This window comes from Rhinolophus sinicus, linkage group LG06 (genome assembly GCF_036562045.2).
Source record: "Rhinolophus sinicus isolate RSC01 linkage group LG06, ASM3656204v1, whole genome shotgun sequence".
Taxonomy (NCBI): Eukaryota; Metazoa; Chordata; class Mammalia; order Chiroptera; family Rhinolophidae; genus Rhinolophus; species Rhinolophus sinicus.
Window position 1 is genome coordinate 108,712,114 of NC_133756.1, and position 16,701 is coordinate 108,728,814.

At 33.4% G+C, this 16,701-nt stretch overlaps 1 protein-coding gene and 1 non-coding gene across 2 annotated transcripts in view; both read right to left on the minus strand.

Annotated features, from left to right (window-relative positions):
- The window catches only part of TMEM135 (transmembrane protein 135), a 215,515-nt gene that overhangs the window by 185,721 nt on the left and 13,093 nt on the right, over positions 1 to 16,701 (minus strand). The window contains exons 2-3 of the mRNA XM_019739636.2: positions 8,385 to 8,512; positions 5,899 to 5,991 (exon numbers count right to left, since the gene is read on the minus strand). Of these exons, the coding sequence (XP_019595195.1) occupies positions 5,899 to 5,991; positions 8,385 to 8,512 (221 nt within the window). The remainder of the gene's footprint in view (positions 1 to 5,898; positions 5,992 to 8,384; positions 8,513 to 16,701) is intronic.
- LOC141572627 (U6 spliceosomal RNA) lies at positions 482 to 588 on the minus strand. The gene has a single exon (XR_012497935.1). It is a non-coding gene; the product is annotated as a U6 spliceosomal RNA (small nuclear RNA).

The window sequence follows — 16,701 nt, forward strand, 5'->3', positions numbered from 1 at the left end:
CTAAAGTTAGTCGAATATTTCTTTAAACCACAGATAAGCTTTTTTTGTTGGTTTTTGGTTTTGTTTTTGTTTCTTTCTGATGGGGGAAAGAGATGACTCTCTTAAATTTGCATGAAATTTTAAGTGGTTGTGCACATCAAGGGGTACTGCCTAAGAACATATTAAGAACCACTGCTGTAGGAACTAACTCGGTGTAATCAGAGTATCATTATTCCTATGGGAAAATATTAAAATAATTAAATTTTCTTAACATCTTAGAAGATTAGAAGTTTTCCTCAAATTCTGCTAAAATCCCAAGTATTATTATCTTCTAATGACATTATTGTATCTAATTACATGAGCAATAACACTTCTTTTCTGGAAACTTTAGTGTATATACCAGGTCTGACAATTAAGTTCCAAAACTTGTTGCAACAATGTTGGTAAACTTTTTTTTTTTTTTTAAATAATTTATTGTCAGTAAGAAAAGCTGGCTAATGGTAAAAATATGGAACGCTTCACGAATTTGCGTGTCATCCTTGCGCAGGGGCCATGCTAATCTTCTCTGTATTGTTCCAATTTTAGTATATGTGCTGCCGAAGCAAGCACGGTAAACTTTTTTAATATCAGAGGGATTATTCACTATGAATTTGTACCAACTGGACAAAGAGTTAACCAAGTTTACTATTTGGAAGTGCTGAAAAGGCTTTGTGAAAAAGTTAGACGAAAATGACCTGAACTTTTCGCCAACAATCCATGGGTCTTGCATCAGGACAATGTACCAGCTCACATGGCACTGTCTGTGAGTTTTTAGCCAGTAAACAAATGACTGTATTGGGGCACCCTCCCTACTCACCTGATCTGCCCCCCAATGACTTCTTTCTTTACCCAAAGATAAAGGAAATATTGAAAGGAAGATATTTTGATGACATGCAGACATCAAGGGTAGGTAATACGACGAAAGCTCTGATGGCCATTCCAGAAAAAGAGTTTCAAAATTTCTTTGAAGGGTGGACTAGGCACTGACATCAATGCATAGCTTCCCAAGGGGAGTACTTCGAAGGTGACTGTAGTGATATTCAGCAGTGAGGTATGCAGCACTTTTTCTAGGATGAGTTTGCAAACTTAATTGTCCGACCTCATACTCTTTTAGCTAACTTCAAACTTTTGAAAGACACTGTATGTAACACCTTTCATAACTAAGGTCACCAGAGAGTACAGTAAGAATGGTGTAACTTCTAAATTCAAAATATTTACATATTCTATATATATATTTATAAGATAGATAGATAGATAGATAGATAGATAGATAGATAGACAGATAATGTGTTCTACAGATGAAGAAAAATTAGAGATTAAAGAAAAACAAAGTGAAAGTTCCTAAACATTGTAGTGGTTTACTAAGAGATGTCATTTAATCAACTCAGAAAGTCTTTCAAGATATAATAAATTTTCATCTGTCAGAATGTTTTAGAAGAGTATAAAAATACTTTCTTAAGGTATAAGAAAGGATAAGATACACTTCCAGTCTACAGCAAGATCATAAACTATTATGTATAGTGGATAATACAGATTAAATTTTTCAGAAGACTGTGAAGTAATTTAACTTTCTTCCTGTGAAGGTAACATGACGCTGAAACTTGAAGGTGCCAAGAATTTATAGACAAAATTCATGGTACTCTTTTATGCACATATTATGTAGTTCATTCATTTTGGTCATTATCTGCTTAGGAGTTCCATAACTGCAACTGTAATTTAACAATTCAACCCATGAGCATGCTTAGAATAAATATGCAATTTTTGATATTTTAATACAGTCCATGTTTGAGCACCCTGCAGTTTTAACTTATCTAAACTAATACTAAAAATCAAAGCAAATTCCATAGCAATTCTACAAAACAAAATCCATCAGTACAACTTCTTTCTGAACCACAAACAAAGCACTTCCTAGGAAAAGAAAGAGAAGACTAGTTCTTAACAGCCCACCTAGGGATAAACTAGATGTTACCAATGCTCCCTGCTGAGTTACTATGATCACAGTTCTTTGCCGCACAAATTTTTTAAGCAACCCTGGAAACAACTTCAAAGCTGTCTCAGAACCCCACAGTGATGCGATTAAGATTTAAGTAAGCTGTCCTCTTACAAGGAGTCAGGAACTAGCTGGCAAAGCTTGCTTAATTCTGTAGAGGGAGGGAGACTGGGAAAGATGGATGGATGGATGGATGGATGGATGGATGGATGGATGGATGGATGGAAGGATGGATGGATGAGTTGGAGAGAGGGAGAAAAAAATAGGAAGGAAATAAAGTTAAACCAATACAGATGAAAATATATTTATGAACATAGATCTTTACTTAAGAGTGTGTGCGTGTTTGTCCATCAAATTCATGTGTATCTGTATATATGTGTGTATAACCATATCATTATGTTCTTGCTTCATTAAATGCTTTTTGAAAAACTGATTATACAATTGAGTCCAAAATGTATAATCTCAGAGTAAAGATTTCACTACTAAATAGAAGCTTTAGAAATGTAAAATTTAGGACTATCACTGTTTGCTAATTCGGAAAAAAATGCTAATCCTCCACATTCTGTTTCTTCCACTCTTTTAATACATTAGTGTTAATAATATTTATTTTTAAAAGGATGAACAGTATATACATTTCAATTGACAACTGACTCCTTAAACTCTGTTGTTTCCCAACTTCTAACCTCAGACCTCATCTTATTCTGGGCTTTCACACTCTAGTCTCCCATTGCTTCAATTACCACCAATAAGGAAACTTTCAATTTTATTTTTATAACTACCATGCTTCTCCTGAATCTAAATACATTTCAAGCTACCTACTGGCTATCTCCACCACTTGTCATTGATTTTGTTTGTGAATTAAAGACACAATTATAAATTCCTTTTCCTTCAAGTAAAAATATTAACTATAATATATTAACATGCTTCATTTGGGGCACTAGATTTAATTATTTTAAAATATAAATAACTTCAACTTTTGTAAATTACTTATAATCTATTAAGGGACCTTGATACTTAATTTATTAAAATATTTATTAAAATTTGTGATAAGTAAAAACTACTTTTGCAAAGCAAATAACACTACTAGTTAACTTTGGCACAATTCCAGATAAACATAGATCAGACTTCCTTAAAATGCAGTAAAAAGACTTGCTTTTGTATATTTTAAGGTTAACACCAAAAACATTTTTAAAAACTGCTTTTAAAAGAAAAGTAAGTATCTTCTGAGCAATACTAAAAAATCTAAAATTTAAAGTTTTTAATTAGACCCCAAACCAGGATTTGTTGTTGATATACATATACATACACAACTCTCAACAACAAAATAAAAAACTAAAGAACTATTGCCAGGTATTAATTGCATCACCTAATAAACAACAGAACTAAATCAATACATATCACAAAGAGTTCAACTACACAACAGTCACATCAAGGTAAGGATCAATTTTTCTTCAGCAACCATGTGATTATACTTATTAAGAAGCTTTAAGATTTAAATTTTTCATTAGGTTTTTAAAACAGCAAAACCATTCCAATTAATATTTAGAATAGGTCATAATCTATAACAGATACAAATTTTTTGCGAATACAGTGTCTACCAACAAAACACCAGTGCAGGCCGGCCTGGTGGCTCAGGCGGTTAGAGCTCCATGCTCCTAACTCCAAAGGCTGCCAGTTCGATTCCCACATGGGCCAATGGGCTCTCAACCAAAAGGTTGCCAGTTCAATTCCTCGAGTCCCACAAGGAATGGTGGGCTCCGCCCCCTGCAACTAACATTGAACACGGCACCTTGAGCTGAGCTGCCGCTGAGCTCCCAGATGGCTCAGTTGGTTGGAGCCCATCCTCTCAACCACAGGGTAACCGGTTAGACTCCCACAAGGGATGGTGGGCTGTGCCCTCTGCAACTAGCAGCAGCAACTGGACCTGGAGCTGAACTGCGCCCTCCACAACTAAGACTGAAAGGACAACAACTTGACTGGAGAAAAGTCCTGGAAGTACACATTGTTCCCCAATAAAGTCCTGTTCCCCTTCCCCAATAAAAATCTTTAAAAAAAATAAAAATAAAAATAAAACAGTGCAATAACTCATTTAAGGGAAATAAAAGCAGAAAGCCTTTTCTAAAAAAAGTTCACTATCAAAAGTAAAAAGAGAATAGAAAATAAACTAGTAACCAAAATCCAAGTTATCACCTTACTTCAAAGAAACCTCTTTATGCCTTAAGAAATTATAGTTTAAAGCAATAAACTTTACTTTAGTATTACTGCATTTAAACAAATGTTGGTCTTCAAAGAAAAGTTCAACCTTTTTAAATATTATAAAAATAAGACCTGGACTAACACATCAACAGAAAAGAATACAACTTCAAAAAGCAAATAACTTCAACAATGCTATCTTATTATTCAAGTACTAAAAATAAATAAAATGTAGCAAACTTGGTTTAAAACATCTTTAAAGTTTCATGTATGAATAACGTATTTTGAAATCATATTTCCAAAACCAATATGCATATTTTTAAATTGATCAGGAAGTTACAATCACCAGAATAACTTTCTCATTACTTTTCGGGAAAATAGTAATAATACTTAACACTTAATACTATATGACAGGCGCTGGTCTATGCACTTTTACATATATTAACTCTAATTCTCTGAACAACTGTGTGAGTAGATTATCACTATCCATTTTCAGGTGAGGAATAGCCATATAAGTCACACAGTAATTAGCAGTGTCCTCAGCCAGTAGTACAGCTCCAAAGTCTGTACTATTTATATTATTCTGTACTGTCTTCTCAAATGGAGTATCCTAAGCTTCGAGCAATGCTGACTTGATGATGCTGTTGTAATAATATCTACCAGTCCTTTGATTTTAATAGTTTTAATAATCCAAAAGAATTTTGATATAATCAAACAGAGAACAACAAAATTTAGATAATACCGCATTTATAAGAATACATAAAAAGTGGCTTCAGGTGGTTTAAGTAAAAAATTGGTTACCTGATAAGACCTATTTATACTCTTACAAGGGGATCAATGACTATAATAAACATTTTCATAAACTGAAAGATGACCCCAAGTTGATTAATACATGACCCCATCTTAATTATCTGTGATAGAGATGGAATCAATGCAGTTGTAAGCAATAATTATTCATACAATGGCAAAAATTCTTTTATACAAAAGCTTTATCTTCAACTGTTTACCTGACTAAACAATTCACATTACTGTAATGATTTTATAGAAATCTTATCATTTCACATAGAACATTTTCAAGTTGAATAAAGATGAAAATATATTTTTAATGAGAAGATGCCTTAAAAATAAGCATTTATTTAACAGAAGTCACTCAATGAGCCTGAAGCAAACTATAGATCTAGATGATAATAGAAAACTACTGTTAGATTTGACTTTAGGTGATGAGCACACAATGCAGTATACAGATGATGTATTATAGAATTGTACACTTGAAACCTATATTATTTTATTAATCAATGTCACCCCAATAAGCTTAATTAAAAAAAAAAAAAAAAAAAACTATTGTTCATCACTTTAGGTGTGATAATGGTATTGTGGTTACGGAGATCTTAAATTCGAATTTGTATATACCATGTCTTAGTTAGGCACATTAGAGAACTCTCTAATTTTTTAGTAAACAAAGGCTAATGGGTATTATTATTCTATAATGTCAATCTTTATATTTTTAGGCTTAATAAGCATAAAAAATAACATTAGTAAACAATTAAATTTTCCATCAAATATTTGCAAGACCAGAAGACATGTGGGACTATTTCTCATACCTGGACTACAATAAACAATAAGGAAACAAAATGTTCTAGTTGGCATGGGGGACAATAAATCAGTTCTATTAAATACGTAGACGTGTAAAAATTTACCTGCTTTTTCGTTCAATTAGAATGGCCACATAAGATGCTGGCAAAGCGGCACCAAAGCCAGGACTCCATGAGTAGAATTTTCCAAGTATCCTCCTGAAATTCAAATTTAGAATGTTTGTTTGAAATTTCTAGTTGGTCATTTCAGTTATTACAAATACAAGTTGCCCATCTCAGTCCACACTCTATATAAATGTCCCACAGCACCTCCAATTCCAAAACCAAACTCATCATCTCTCTCCCCCATCCTCAGCAACTTATTCTCTATATCCCTAGGTTAATGGCATCAACAAGTACCTATCCACCCAAATGTGACACATAGAGACATCCTTGGCTTCTTCTCTGTTACCTCTTCTCTGTTAATAATATTCAATCATTCCCTTAAATGTTTCCATATGCAATTAATCTCTCAAATTCCTCTCCAACCTACTGAGCCCAGCCTTAGATAGGGCGCTCACCCTCTCTCATCATTCAGGCTGCTACAACAGCAAACTAACAGGCATCTCTCCTTCCAATAATTCATCCAGATGTTCCCTGGATCCAACATTGCTCACTATGCAAAAACCCTCGATGTTCTCAGTTTCCTTCTCTATAAAATGGGAATAATATTACCTAGCTCGTATAGTTGTTATGAGGACTACATGAGATATTCCCCAGCACCATGCACGGTACATTGAAACTATTCAGAAAATGTTAACTGTTTTTTACAATTATTACTATTATTATTACTATTTTTTAACATATAATAGATATTCAACAAATGTCTCCCTCTTTGCTTCTACAAGCCTTAATAACTCTTTCTCACAGAACTTACTAAATAAAGTAATTCATATTTTTAATTACATGTGTATGTAATTTTTCATTTACTAGAATATGTCCTTTGACAGTAAGAATCTGCATAGTGTCTCGCACATTATAAATGGCCAATTAGCCGCTTGGGTTTTTAAAAAGAAAATAAAAATTAGGAGATGTTAGGAAGATTTTTTTTTTCCTTTCAAAGACAGTATGTTCCTAAGAAAGGGAGAAGCAGCACATAAAAATTATAAGAAATTATTTGAACAAAGTTGCTCAATTGTTAAATGATACATCATAGGAAAAAATACATATATTAGGTTGGTACAAAAGTAATTGTAGTTTAAAACATTAAAAAATTGCAAAAACCGCAATTACTTTGGCAACAACCTAATACATCAAGAATCATAGATGCAATGATCTTTTTAACTGAAGCTTAGCTTTAAAAAAATTAGAAAATCTACTAAGCATAAATAACATGGATATTTCTCAAACAGACATCAGAAATCTTCTGCCTGAGAAGACTGGAAGCCGTTCTCCCTCTAACATAAAATCCACAAAGGACTTAAGTTACTGAATGTAAAAATTAAAGAAAAATTACTCAATGACTCAGTTGCAGGAGGAACATAGGTGTTACCTTATTAGAAGTATTTTATGTTTCCACAACGTAACCAAATAGGTTCACAGAATATAAAGAAATATGCTGCAAAAGCAATTTGTTATTACTGTAATTTTTGAAAGCCTAATTATCTTATAATTTTATTCTTGGAGTTTTAGAAAGTGTTAGAAACTTTCCAGAGATCACATGAACAGTTTCTTACACAGATTTTCAAGTCAATTTAAGGGCATGATTTACTCAACAGTATAAACCCTATCAATTATTTTCTGCACAATCTAAAAGTTTATTAAAGTTTTGAGGGGAAAAAAAAAATATCTAAAAAAAAATTGGAAATTATATTTTTAATTGCAGTTAAAATATACCTGTGGGCAACACAGGTATATAACTTTGGGCAACACTAATTAGATAACACTAATATGAGGATAATGTGAAGTTAGTATTTTAAATTTGACAGATTAAAAAAACCACTAGTTTGGGTTTTCAACAATCAGTGGGGAAAAAGGTAAAAAGTAAAATACCTAATAAATATGTTAGGTATATCACAGTACTAAAAACTGAACTCGAACCGCATCTACATTGTATGATACATGTCACACAGGTAATGTATATAAGACTGAATAAGGACCAAAAGTTTCATTAGTAGGACATGCCATCAGTTAATTTACTGTTCTATATATAAACATGAGCATTTTATAGTCCTTTTGAAGTCTGTTGACTGTATATGGACTTAATGTAAATCATTGACAACTGCTTTGAATTCCTGATCTATGGAATTGAAAAGTTAAGAAATCCTCACCAGCAACTTGGTAAATGTAAGTAGCCCTCAGAAAATGTATAATACTTAAAGCACTTTTGCTATATAATCACAGCAATAACTTGAAGTTTATATTATATCCTTAGGCCGTGAGGCCCACAACTCCTTGTTTTACAAGCTTTCTTTGGGATAAATAAATGTCATTTCAGAGAGAAAAAAAGGAATATACAAGCAGTGACCTGCACAACATTTATATAAACATGTTTGTTTCCGTTTCAACAAAGGAATTTGCATTAACCTCCAGTGGTGATTATGAGTACCAACCTTAAAATGCAAAAGAAAGCCATATACAAGGCCCCATTAGCAGTCAGGAATGAAGCAGATTGTAGGATCTCAGGGAGTAGTTTGTGTAAATAATAGTCTAATTTTCGTTTCCGGAGAATTGCTGCAATCTGAAAAGAGAAAGGCTTTTTTGTTTAATCCAACCAACTTTTCCTACTTAAATTAGCTCTTACATGGAAGCTACTGAATAATAGCATATATTTTAAAATTAAAAACCCTGGTATTATACTGGTTCCTCTATAAAAATACAATTCCTGAGACAGAAGACACTTTAATTTATTGAAGGTATAATGGGTAAAATATACACCAAGAAATTACAATGTGTGTCATGTAATAAGTAACCACCAAATGTTGAGGTAAAGATTTATAATGTCTTAAAAAAGTTTTACACTTTTTTAAACAAAATATAATTTTAAATGCATTTTTAAATATATTTTTAAAAACAAAATATATTTTTAAATGTAAAAAAAAAGTATAATTCAAATAGAAGTTGAATGCCAAAACAAAATTACATTATGAATATCATCAGACTAGGCATTAGAAAACTTCAATGAGAGAAAGCAGAGAAATTCATTGTTATTTTCAAAAAAAATAAAAAATAAAATGAATGATTTCTGACCTACTGGAGGTCATCCAAAAAAAAAAAAAAAAGACCCAAAAAACAAATATTGAGAACCTAGCATAATATGGGTAGATACCATGTGCAACTAGAACACAGAAACAGGAACAAGTTCTTGTATAGAGAATTGCAGATGTCTATCACAGAAATATTTTATAAAGAATACCAACTTATGAATCTTCGTGACTTATCTTTTAAATTTAGATGGAAAACATGTATTTCTTTAGGGTTTTGTGTGTGTGTGAACTTTGAATTTAAAAGAAAGGTTTCTCGATTAAAACAAAACAAAAAAGCCCTGAGATAATTTAGTAATGCTCTTTAAAAATCAAGACGTGCAATCTAAGTATTTATTGTGTGCAATTTAATGTTATAGGAAATAAAAATCATATGAATCATCTGAATCATAATATTATGTAAGAAATGCATAGAAACATTGAAGAATGGGTAAGTATTAGCAATATCATACAAAGTGCTTTGGAAAGTTAGCAAAGAGTGTATACAGGCAGCAGTTTCATTTAGAAGGGGATATAAGCTAAATTTGGAAGAATATAGTAGAATTCTCACAGGTCACTGGGAAGGAATACTTTTCCATCATGATAAAACAATATTATCAAAGGAACAAATGTTAGAAGGACATAATTAGGGAATGAGGGAGGGAATATAGAAAAGGCAAGACTGACTGGAGCAAAGGAAGACTAGCGAACTCTCCATTTACTTCCCCAGGGTCCTAGAGATAACACTTGACCTAAGGTCAGTGACCAACAAATCTAATGGCCTCTTCTCAGTTCTTTTCTTACTCTATCCCTTTGAAGCCTCTGAAACTGACCATCCACAACTTCATTCAATAAAACAAATTGTTATTAAGAATTATGCCATACACAGGAAAAACAATGATGAATAAGATCTAATCCTTGCCTCCAAGAAACATAAAATCCTGACAGGGACACAGGGACAGAAACAATATGGCAATGGTGCTACACTACAGGTGGAAGGAAATGCTCTAAAAACACATATTAGGGAATGATTTAACGGAGATGGGACTGGAAAGGTGATGATGTCTGGAAGATTTCACTGAACTCTCAAAGATGAATCTTGACGAACAGGTAGAATTTTGACCAGAAAGGCTTCTATGGTTTCTGTGTCAGTACATTCTTTTCGTTGTCCTATCATATCTCTAGATGCTATTTCTTTGTTAGCATTTCTTCCTCATATCCCTACTCATTCTACATAGGCTCTCTCCCACAGCATCATCTATCATCTCAAAGTAGGAATTCTTACTATACCTCCAATCTCTCCCCTAAATTCTTAATCCATACTTCAAATGTCTATTGGACATGTCAATACAGATATACTACAGGCATCAAAGTAGAACACGCTATATTTCCCAAAAATGCTTTCATTTCAGAGTTTCCTACCTCAAGTAGTAGCATTACATCTGCCCAATTACTTAGGAACAAAATGTTGGTATCATTTTCAATTACTCCCTGATCTTCAATTATCTCATCAGTTCTAATGGTCATTCCCCTAACATCTTCAGATTTTGAAATGTAAATGTCTCCTTCATTTTAGACTGAACAATGGGCAGAATCTGGTACTTTATTATATATTCAAGTAGTTACAGGAAAAAAAAATAAAATCCCCTCTGTTCCTGGGGAGGAAGAAATAAAACTACCCCTATTTGCAGATGATATGATTGTCTAATAGAGAATCTTAAGTAATAAAAAAAAAACATCCTAGAATTAAATAAGAAAGTTAAAAAAAAAAAGTTCAGCAAGGGGCAGACAGGTGGCTCAGTTGGTTAGAGCCCCGCTCTGAGCACCGGGTTACCAGTTCGACTCCTGCAAGGGATGGTGGGCTGCGCCCCCCACAACTAGATTGAACATGGCAACTGGACTTGGAGCTGAGGGGCACCCTCCACAACTAAGACTGAGAGGACAACAACTTGACTTGGAGCTGATTAGTCCTGGGAAAAACACACTGTTCCCCAATAAAGTCCTGTTCCCCTTCCCCAATAAAATCTTTGAAAAAAAAAAAAGTTCAGCAAAAGCATAGGATATAAGATAAACATACAAAAAGTGTTTGTATTTCTGTATAAGAGCAATGAACACTGAAATTAAAAATACAATAGCATTTATAACTTCTCAAAAAACTGAAATATTTAGGAAAAGATTGACAACACTTGTGTAGGACTAATAGTAAAAACTACACAATTCTGATGAAGGAAACCAAAGATTACATAAATAAATGTTTGTGGATTAGAAGACTCAACATGGTAAGATGACAATTCTCCCCAAGGTGCTATATAGGTTTAACAAAATTTCTATCACAATCTCGGAAAGATTTTTGTGGATATAGACAAGACTATCCTGAAATTTATATAGAAAAGCAAAGGAACTATAAAAGCCGAAACAACTTTGAAACATAGGATAAAATAGGAGGACTCACTTTCAAGACTTATAATATAGCTACAGATATCATGCTCTGTGATACTAGCAGAAAGACAAATTATTCTATTAATGAAATAGAATAGAGAACGTAGAAATAGATCTACACAAATACATCCAACTGATTTTTGACAAGGTACAAACACAATTCCATGGAGAAAGGATAGCCTTTTCCACAAATAGTACTAGAGTAAATGGACATCCACAAGCAAAACAAAAAATATATTTTAACTTCAATCTAAGCCTCATGCTTTATAGACATAAATGTAAAACATCAAACTACAGAAATATAGGACAAAAAATATCAATGAAAATCTTAGTGCGCTAAGGCTGGGCAGAGTTCTTAGACTTGACACCAAAAGCACAATTCACAAAAGGAAAAATTGTAAACTACATTTCAAAATTAAGTGTAATTTTGTAATTCAAAAGTTAACTGTGAAAGACCTATTAAAAAGACAAAAAGACTAGCTACAAATGTGAAAAAAATACTTGTAAACTACATATCCAGCAAACGACCAGTATCTAGAAAATATACGGAAATCTAAAAACTCAACAGTAAGAAAACAAACAATACAATTAGAAAATGGCAAAAGACATGAACAGATATTTTCACCAATGAGGATACGCAAATGAAAAATTAGCACATCAGCCATTAAAGAAATGGAAATGAAAATACACAATGTGATATATAGATGATATATTACAGAAATGCACACTTGAAACCTATGTAATTTTACTAACCATTGTTACCCCAACAAATTTAATTTAAAAAAAGAAAACTACAACGAGCTATCACTATACAACTATCATGTCTAAAATTTTAAAATACTGAAAACACCAAATACTGACAAAGATGCAGAGAAAATGGGTCACTCATGCCTTGTTGGGGGTAATGTGAAATGGCACAGCAATTCTGGAAAGCAGTGTGACATTTTCTTAAAAACTAAACAAGCAACTAGCATATGACCCGGGAATTGCAGTCCTAGGTGTTTATCATAGAGAAATGAAAATGTATGTTCACACAAAATCTGTGCACAAAAGTTTACAGCAGCTTTGTTTGTAACAGTCAAAAATCAAAAACCACCAGATGCCGTGCAAGAGGCGAATGGGTTAAAAAACTGGGGTGTATCCATACCATGGAATACGACTCAGCAATAAAAACAAACAAGCTAGTGATACAGGAAACAACCTTGACGAATCTCCACAGTATTATTCTGAATGAAAAGGGCCGATCCCAAAAGACTACACACTGTATGATTCCATTTATATAACATTCTTGAAAAGACAAAATTATAGAAATGAAGAATAGAGTCATGGTTGCTAGGGGTAAAGAGGAAGTAGGGAAGTGGGAGGGAAGTGGGTGTGGCTATAAAAGGCAACATGAGAGATCCTGGTGGTGATGGAAGTGTTGTGCATCGTGACTATACCAATGGCGGTATTTTGGTTACAATGTCTTACTATCATTTTGCAAGACAACACCGTTGGTAGAAACCCAATTCCCTTTATTTCTCTGTTATTTCTTACAACTTCCTAAGAATCTACAATTATCTTAAAATAAAACATTCAAGTAAAAAAAAAAAAAAGCAGTCATCCACATGGCCAGTGGGCCCATGAAATACACTCAGCATCATTATTCCTCCGAGTACCACACGATGAAATACTACTGCACACACAACAGAGTGACTAAAATAAAAAGAACTGATCATGCAAAGTATTGTCTAAAATAAAGTAACTGGAACTTCACACATTGCTGATGAGAATGTAAAACTGTGCAATTACTTTGGAAAACTGTTATTATCTAATAAAACTAAATGTACCGTGTTTCCCCGAAAATAAGACCTAGCCAGACCATCAGCTCTAATGCGTCTTTTGGAGCAAAAATTAATGTAAGACCCGGTCTTATATTGTATTATATAAGACCCGGTCTTATAATAAAATAAGACCCGGTATTATATTATATTGTATTTATTATTTATTATAATATATATATATATATATATATATATATATATATATATATGTAATGTTATACCTCATCTTATATTATATTAAAATAAGACCAGATCTTATATTAATTTTTGCTCCAAAAGACGCATTAGAGATGATGGTCCGGCTAGGTCTTATTTTCAGGGAAACACGGTATACTTAATCTATGATCCAGCAATTCCACTCCTAGGTATATAACCAAGAGAAATAAGTTCTTATTTCCACCAAAAGCTGCATTCATAGTACTGTCTGTAATTACAAATACTGCAAAACACCTAAATATCCACGAACAGTAGAACAGAGAAAATCTGACATAAAACGTGGGAAATAACTTAGGATCTTATCAGCACTGTGCTCTAACCCAGAGCTACCAACCAGGGTTTATAAGTGGCTGAAATACTGATCCTCCCAATAGTCTGGGTAGCCAGGCCAAGCCTACTGTAACAAAGCAAGGTGAAAACCATCTCAGTTTTCCCTAGCATGCCACACAATTATTGTCATTTTTCTATGTACACCAAAGCATGCTACAGTATGAAGAAAGGTTAGGAAGCACTGATCTAACCAAATAATGTTAAGAGTAACTGTATTAGCCATATAGTAATTTTAAGAGCACATCCACACGTGTATAAAAGCATTATCAGACATCATCATACACCTTCACAAACATATTTCAGAGCAAAAATGTTGTAACGTTCATATCCTTTGACCAAGTAATTCCACATTAGTTCCTTATGAATTGTCCAAATATCCATGAAAACATTTAGCTAAGCACAAGGTATGTAATAGTACTAGATTAAAATGTATACCAGTGTTTGTTTATTTATATAACCTAGTTTTTGACTCTTTAATGACCAAAGAAAAATAAATCAAACTATATAACATGAAAAGACAGACTGCAAAACAATATTTTCTAATGAACATATGAAACAAATGCTAGAACATTATGCATTGGTTATCTCTGAATGTAGATTATTTTAATCTTTTGGTTTTGGGGTACTTTCCATTCTACAATAAACATGATTACATTTATAAAACTGGTGGGAGGGGAAAAGTATGAGAAAGTGGGGATTAATTATTACAGAAAAAAATCTGAATAACAGAAATAATCAGCATGACAGAATACAAAATAATCAAGAGATATGACTTTTAATCTTAGCTCGACAACTAACAATTTCTATGAAGGATCCTTTTTAGATGCTCTTTAAATTTCATTTTCCTCATTTATTAAGCAGGTTGAATTAAATGACACAGGAGTGACATCAGCCAGATGGCAGAATAGCAGTTTCCAGCACTCATCCCCTCACAGAAATAGCAATTTGAACAACTATCCATGCGCAAAAATACCTTCACAAGAGCTAAGGATTCAGGTGAGAGATTATAGCTCCTGGGCCGAGCACAGAAATATGAAAAGAAGCATTGAAGAGGGTAGGAAAGGCAATCTCACATTTCCCACGACACCCAATTCCAACCCCAGGCAACGCAGTGTGGAAAGAGACATTCACCCAATGGAGAAAGAAGGGTGAAGTGAGCACCCAACTTTGCCAGAAACTCCAGCACCAGGCCTATCAAGTGAAACCGGACACCACACAAACCCAAGATACAGGAACATCCAAGTAGACTCAGGCTACAGGCCCATCTCAGCAGAAGGTCAAACCCTAAGAAACCAGGCTCCAGGCTTGCCATACAGATCCAGGCCTCAAGCCAAACACCAAAGTCCCAGATCTTAGGACCGCACACATGGACCCAAGCACAAGGGCTATACCAGTGAACCCAGGTTCTAGGCCTGCCCCCAGGCAACAGACCAGCCTGATGAAGAAGGATGGCAATACAGTAACAACAGGAAACTTTAATACTCCACTTTCAACAGAAAATCAACAAAGAAGATTACAGACCAAATAGACCTAACAGACATATACAGAACATTCCATCCAACGAGAACAGAATATACATTCTTTTCAAGCCACACGTAGGACATTCTCAATGATGGATCATATGTTAGGCCACAAGACAAGTCTTAAAAAAATTTAAGAAGATTGACATTACATCAAGTATCTTTTCTGACCACAACACTATGAAACTATAAGTGAATAACAGGAGTAAAATTGGACAATTAATAAACATGTGAAAATTAACACTCATGAAAAAACAATGGATCAAAGAAAAATCAAAAGGAAAATAAAAATCTCAAGATAAATGAAAAAGGAAACGTAATATAGCAAAACTTTTGGGATGTAGCAAAAACAATTCTAAGAGGGAAGCTTATAGCAATAAATGCCTACATATCGAAAAAAGAAAGATCTCATATCACCTAACTTTATACCTCAAGAATCTAGAAAAACAATAAACTAAATGAAAAGTTAAAAGAAGGAAGAAAATATCAGAGCCAAAATAAAATAGGGACTTAAAAAATAATACAAAAGATCAATAAAACTAAGAGTTGTTTTTTTGAAAAGATAAAATATGAAATCAACCTAAGTGTCCACTGATGAATGAATGAATCAAGAAAATGCAGTACGTCTATACCATAGAATATTATTCAGCCTTTCCAAAAAAGGAAATCCTATCATTTGCTACAACATGGGTGAACCTGGAGGACATTATGCTAAGTGAAATAAGCTAGGCACAGAAAGACAAATACTGCATGATCTCACTTAAATGTGGAATCTAATGTAGAATTCATGAAAGCAGAGTAAAATGGTGGTTACCAGTGGCTGAGGCGGTGGGGAAAACAGGGAGATGTTGGTCAAAGGGTACAAAATTGCAGTTATGCAGGATGAATAAGTCTACAGATCTAATGTACAGCATAATGACTGGGACGAATACTGGAAATATGCTAGCAAAGTAGATTTCAGGTGCTCTCATCACAAAAAAAATCCCTATGTGAGGAAATGATATGTTAATTAGCTTGACTGTAGTAATTATTTCACGACGTATATGTATATCAAATTACCTTGTTGAAAAATAGTATGTAGATCAAATCATTATGTTGAAAAATAAAAATAAAAGGTCAACACTGAAAAACACAACGACAATCAGCTCTTTTACCCCACTTATACAGTTACAGCATTCTTTGAAAAAACGGTACTGGAGGAATTGACTGTCTGTGTAGAACAAAAATTAACCTTGACCCCTGCCTCATACTATACACAAAAATTAATCTGAGACAGACCATAGACTTAAATTTGAAAAGTATAAACAATAAAGCATCCAGAAGCAAACATAGGCAAATATCTTGATGAACATTCCAGGT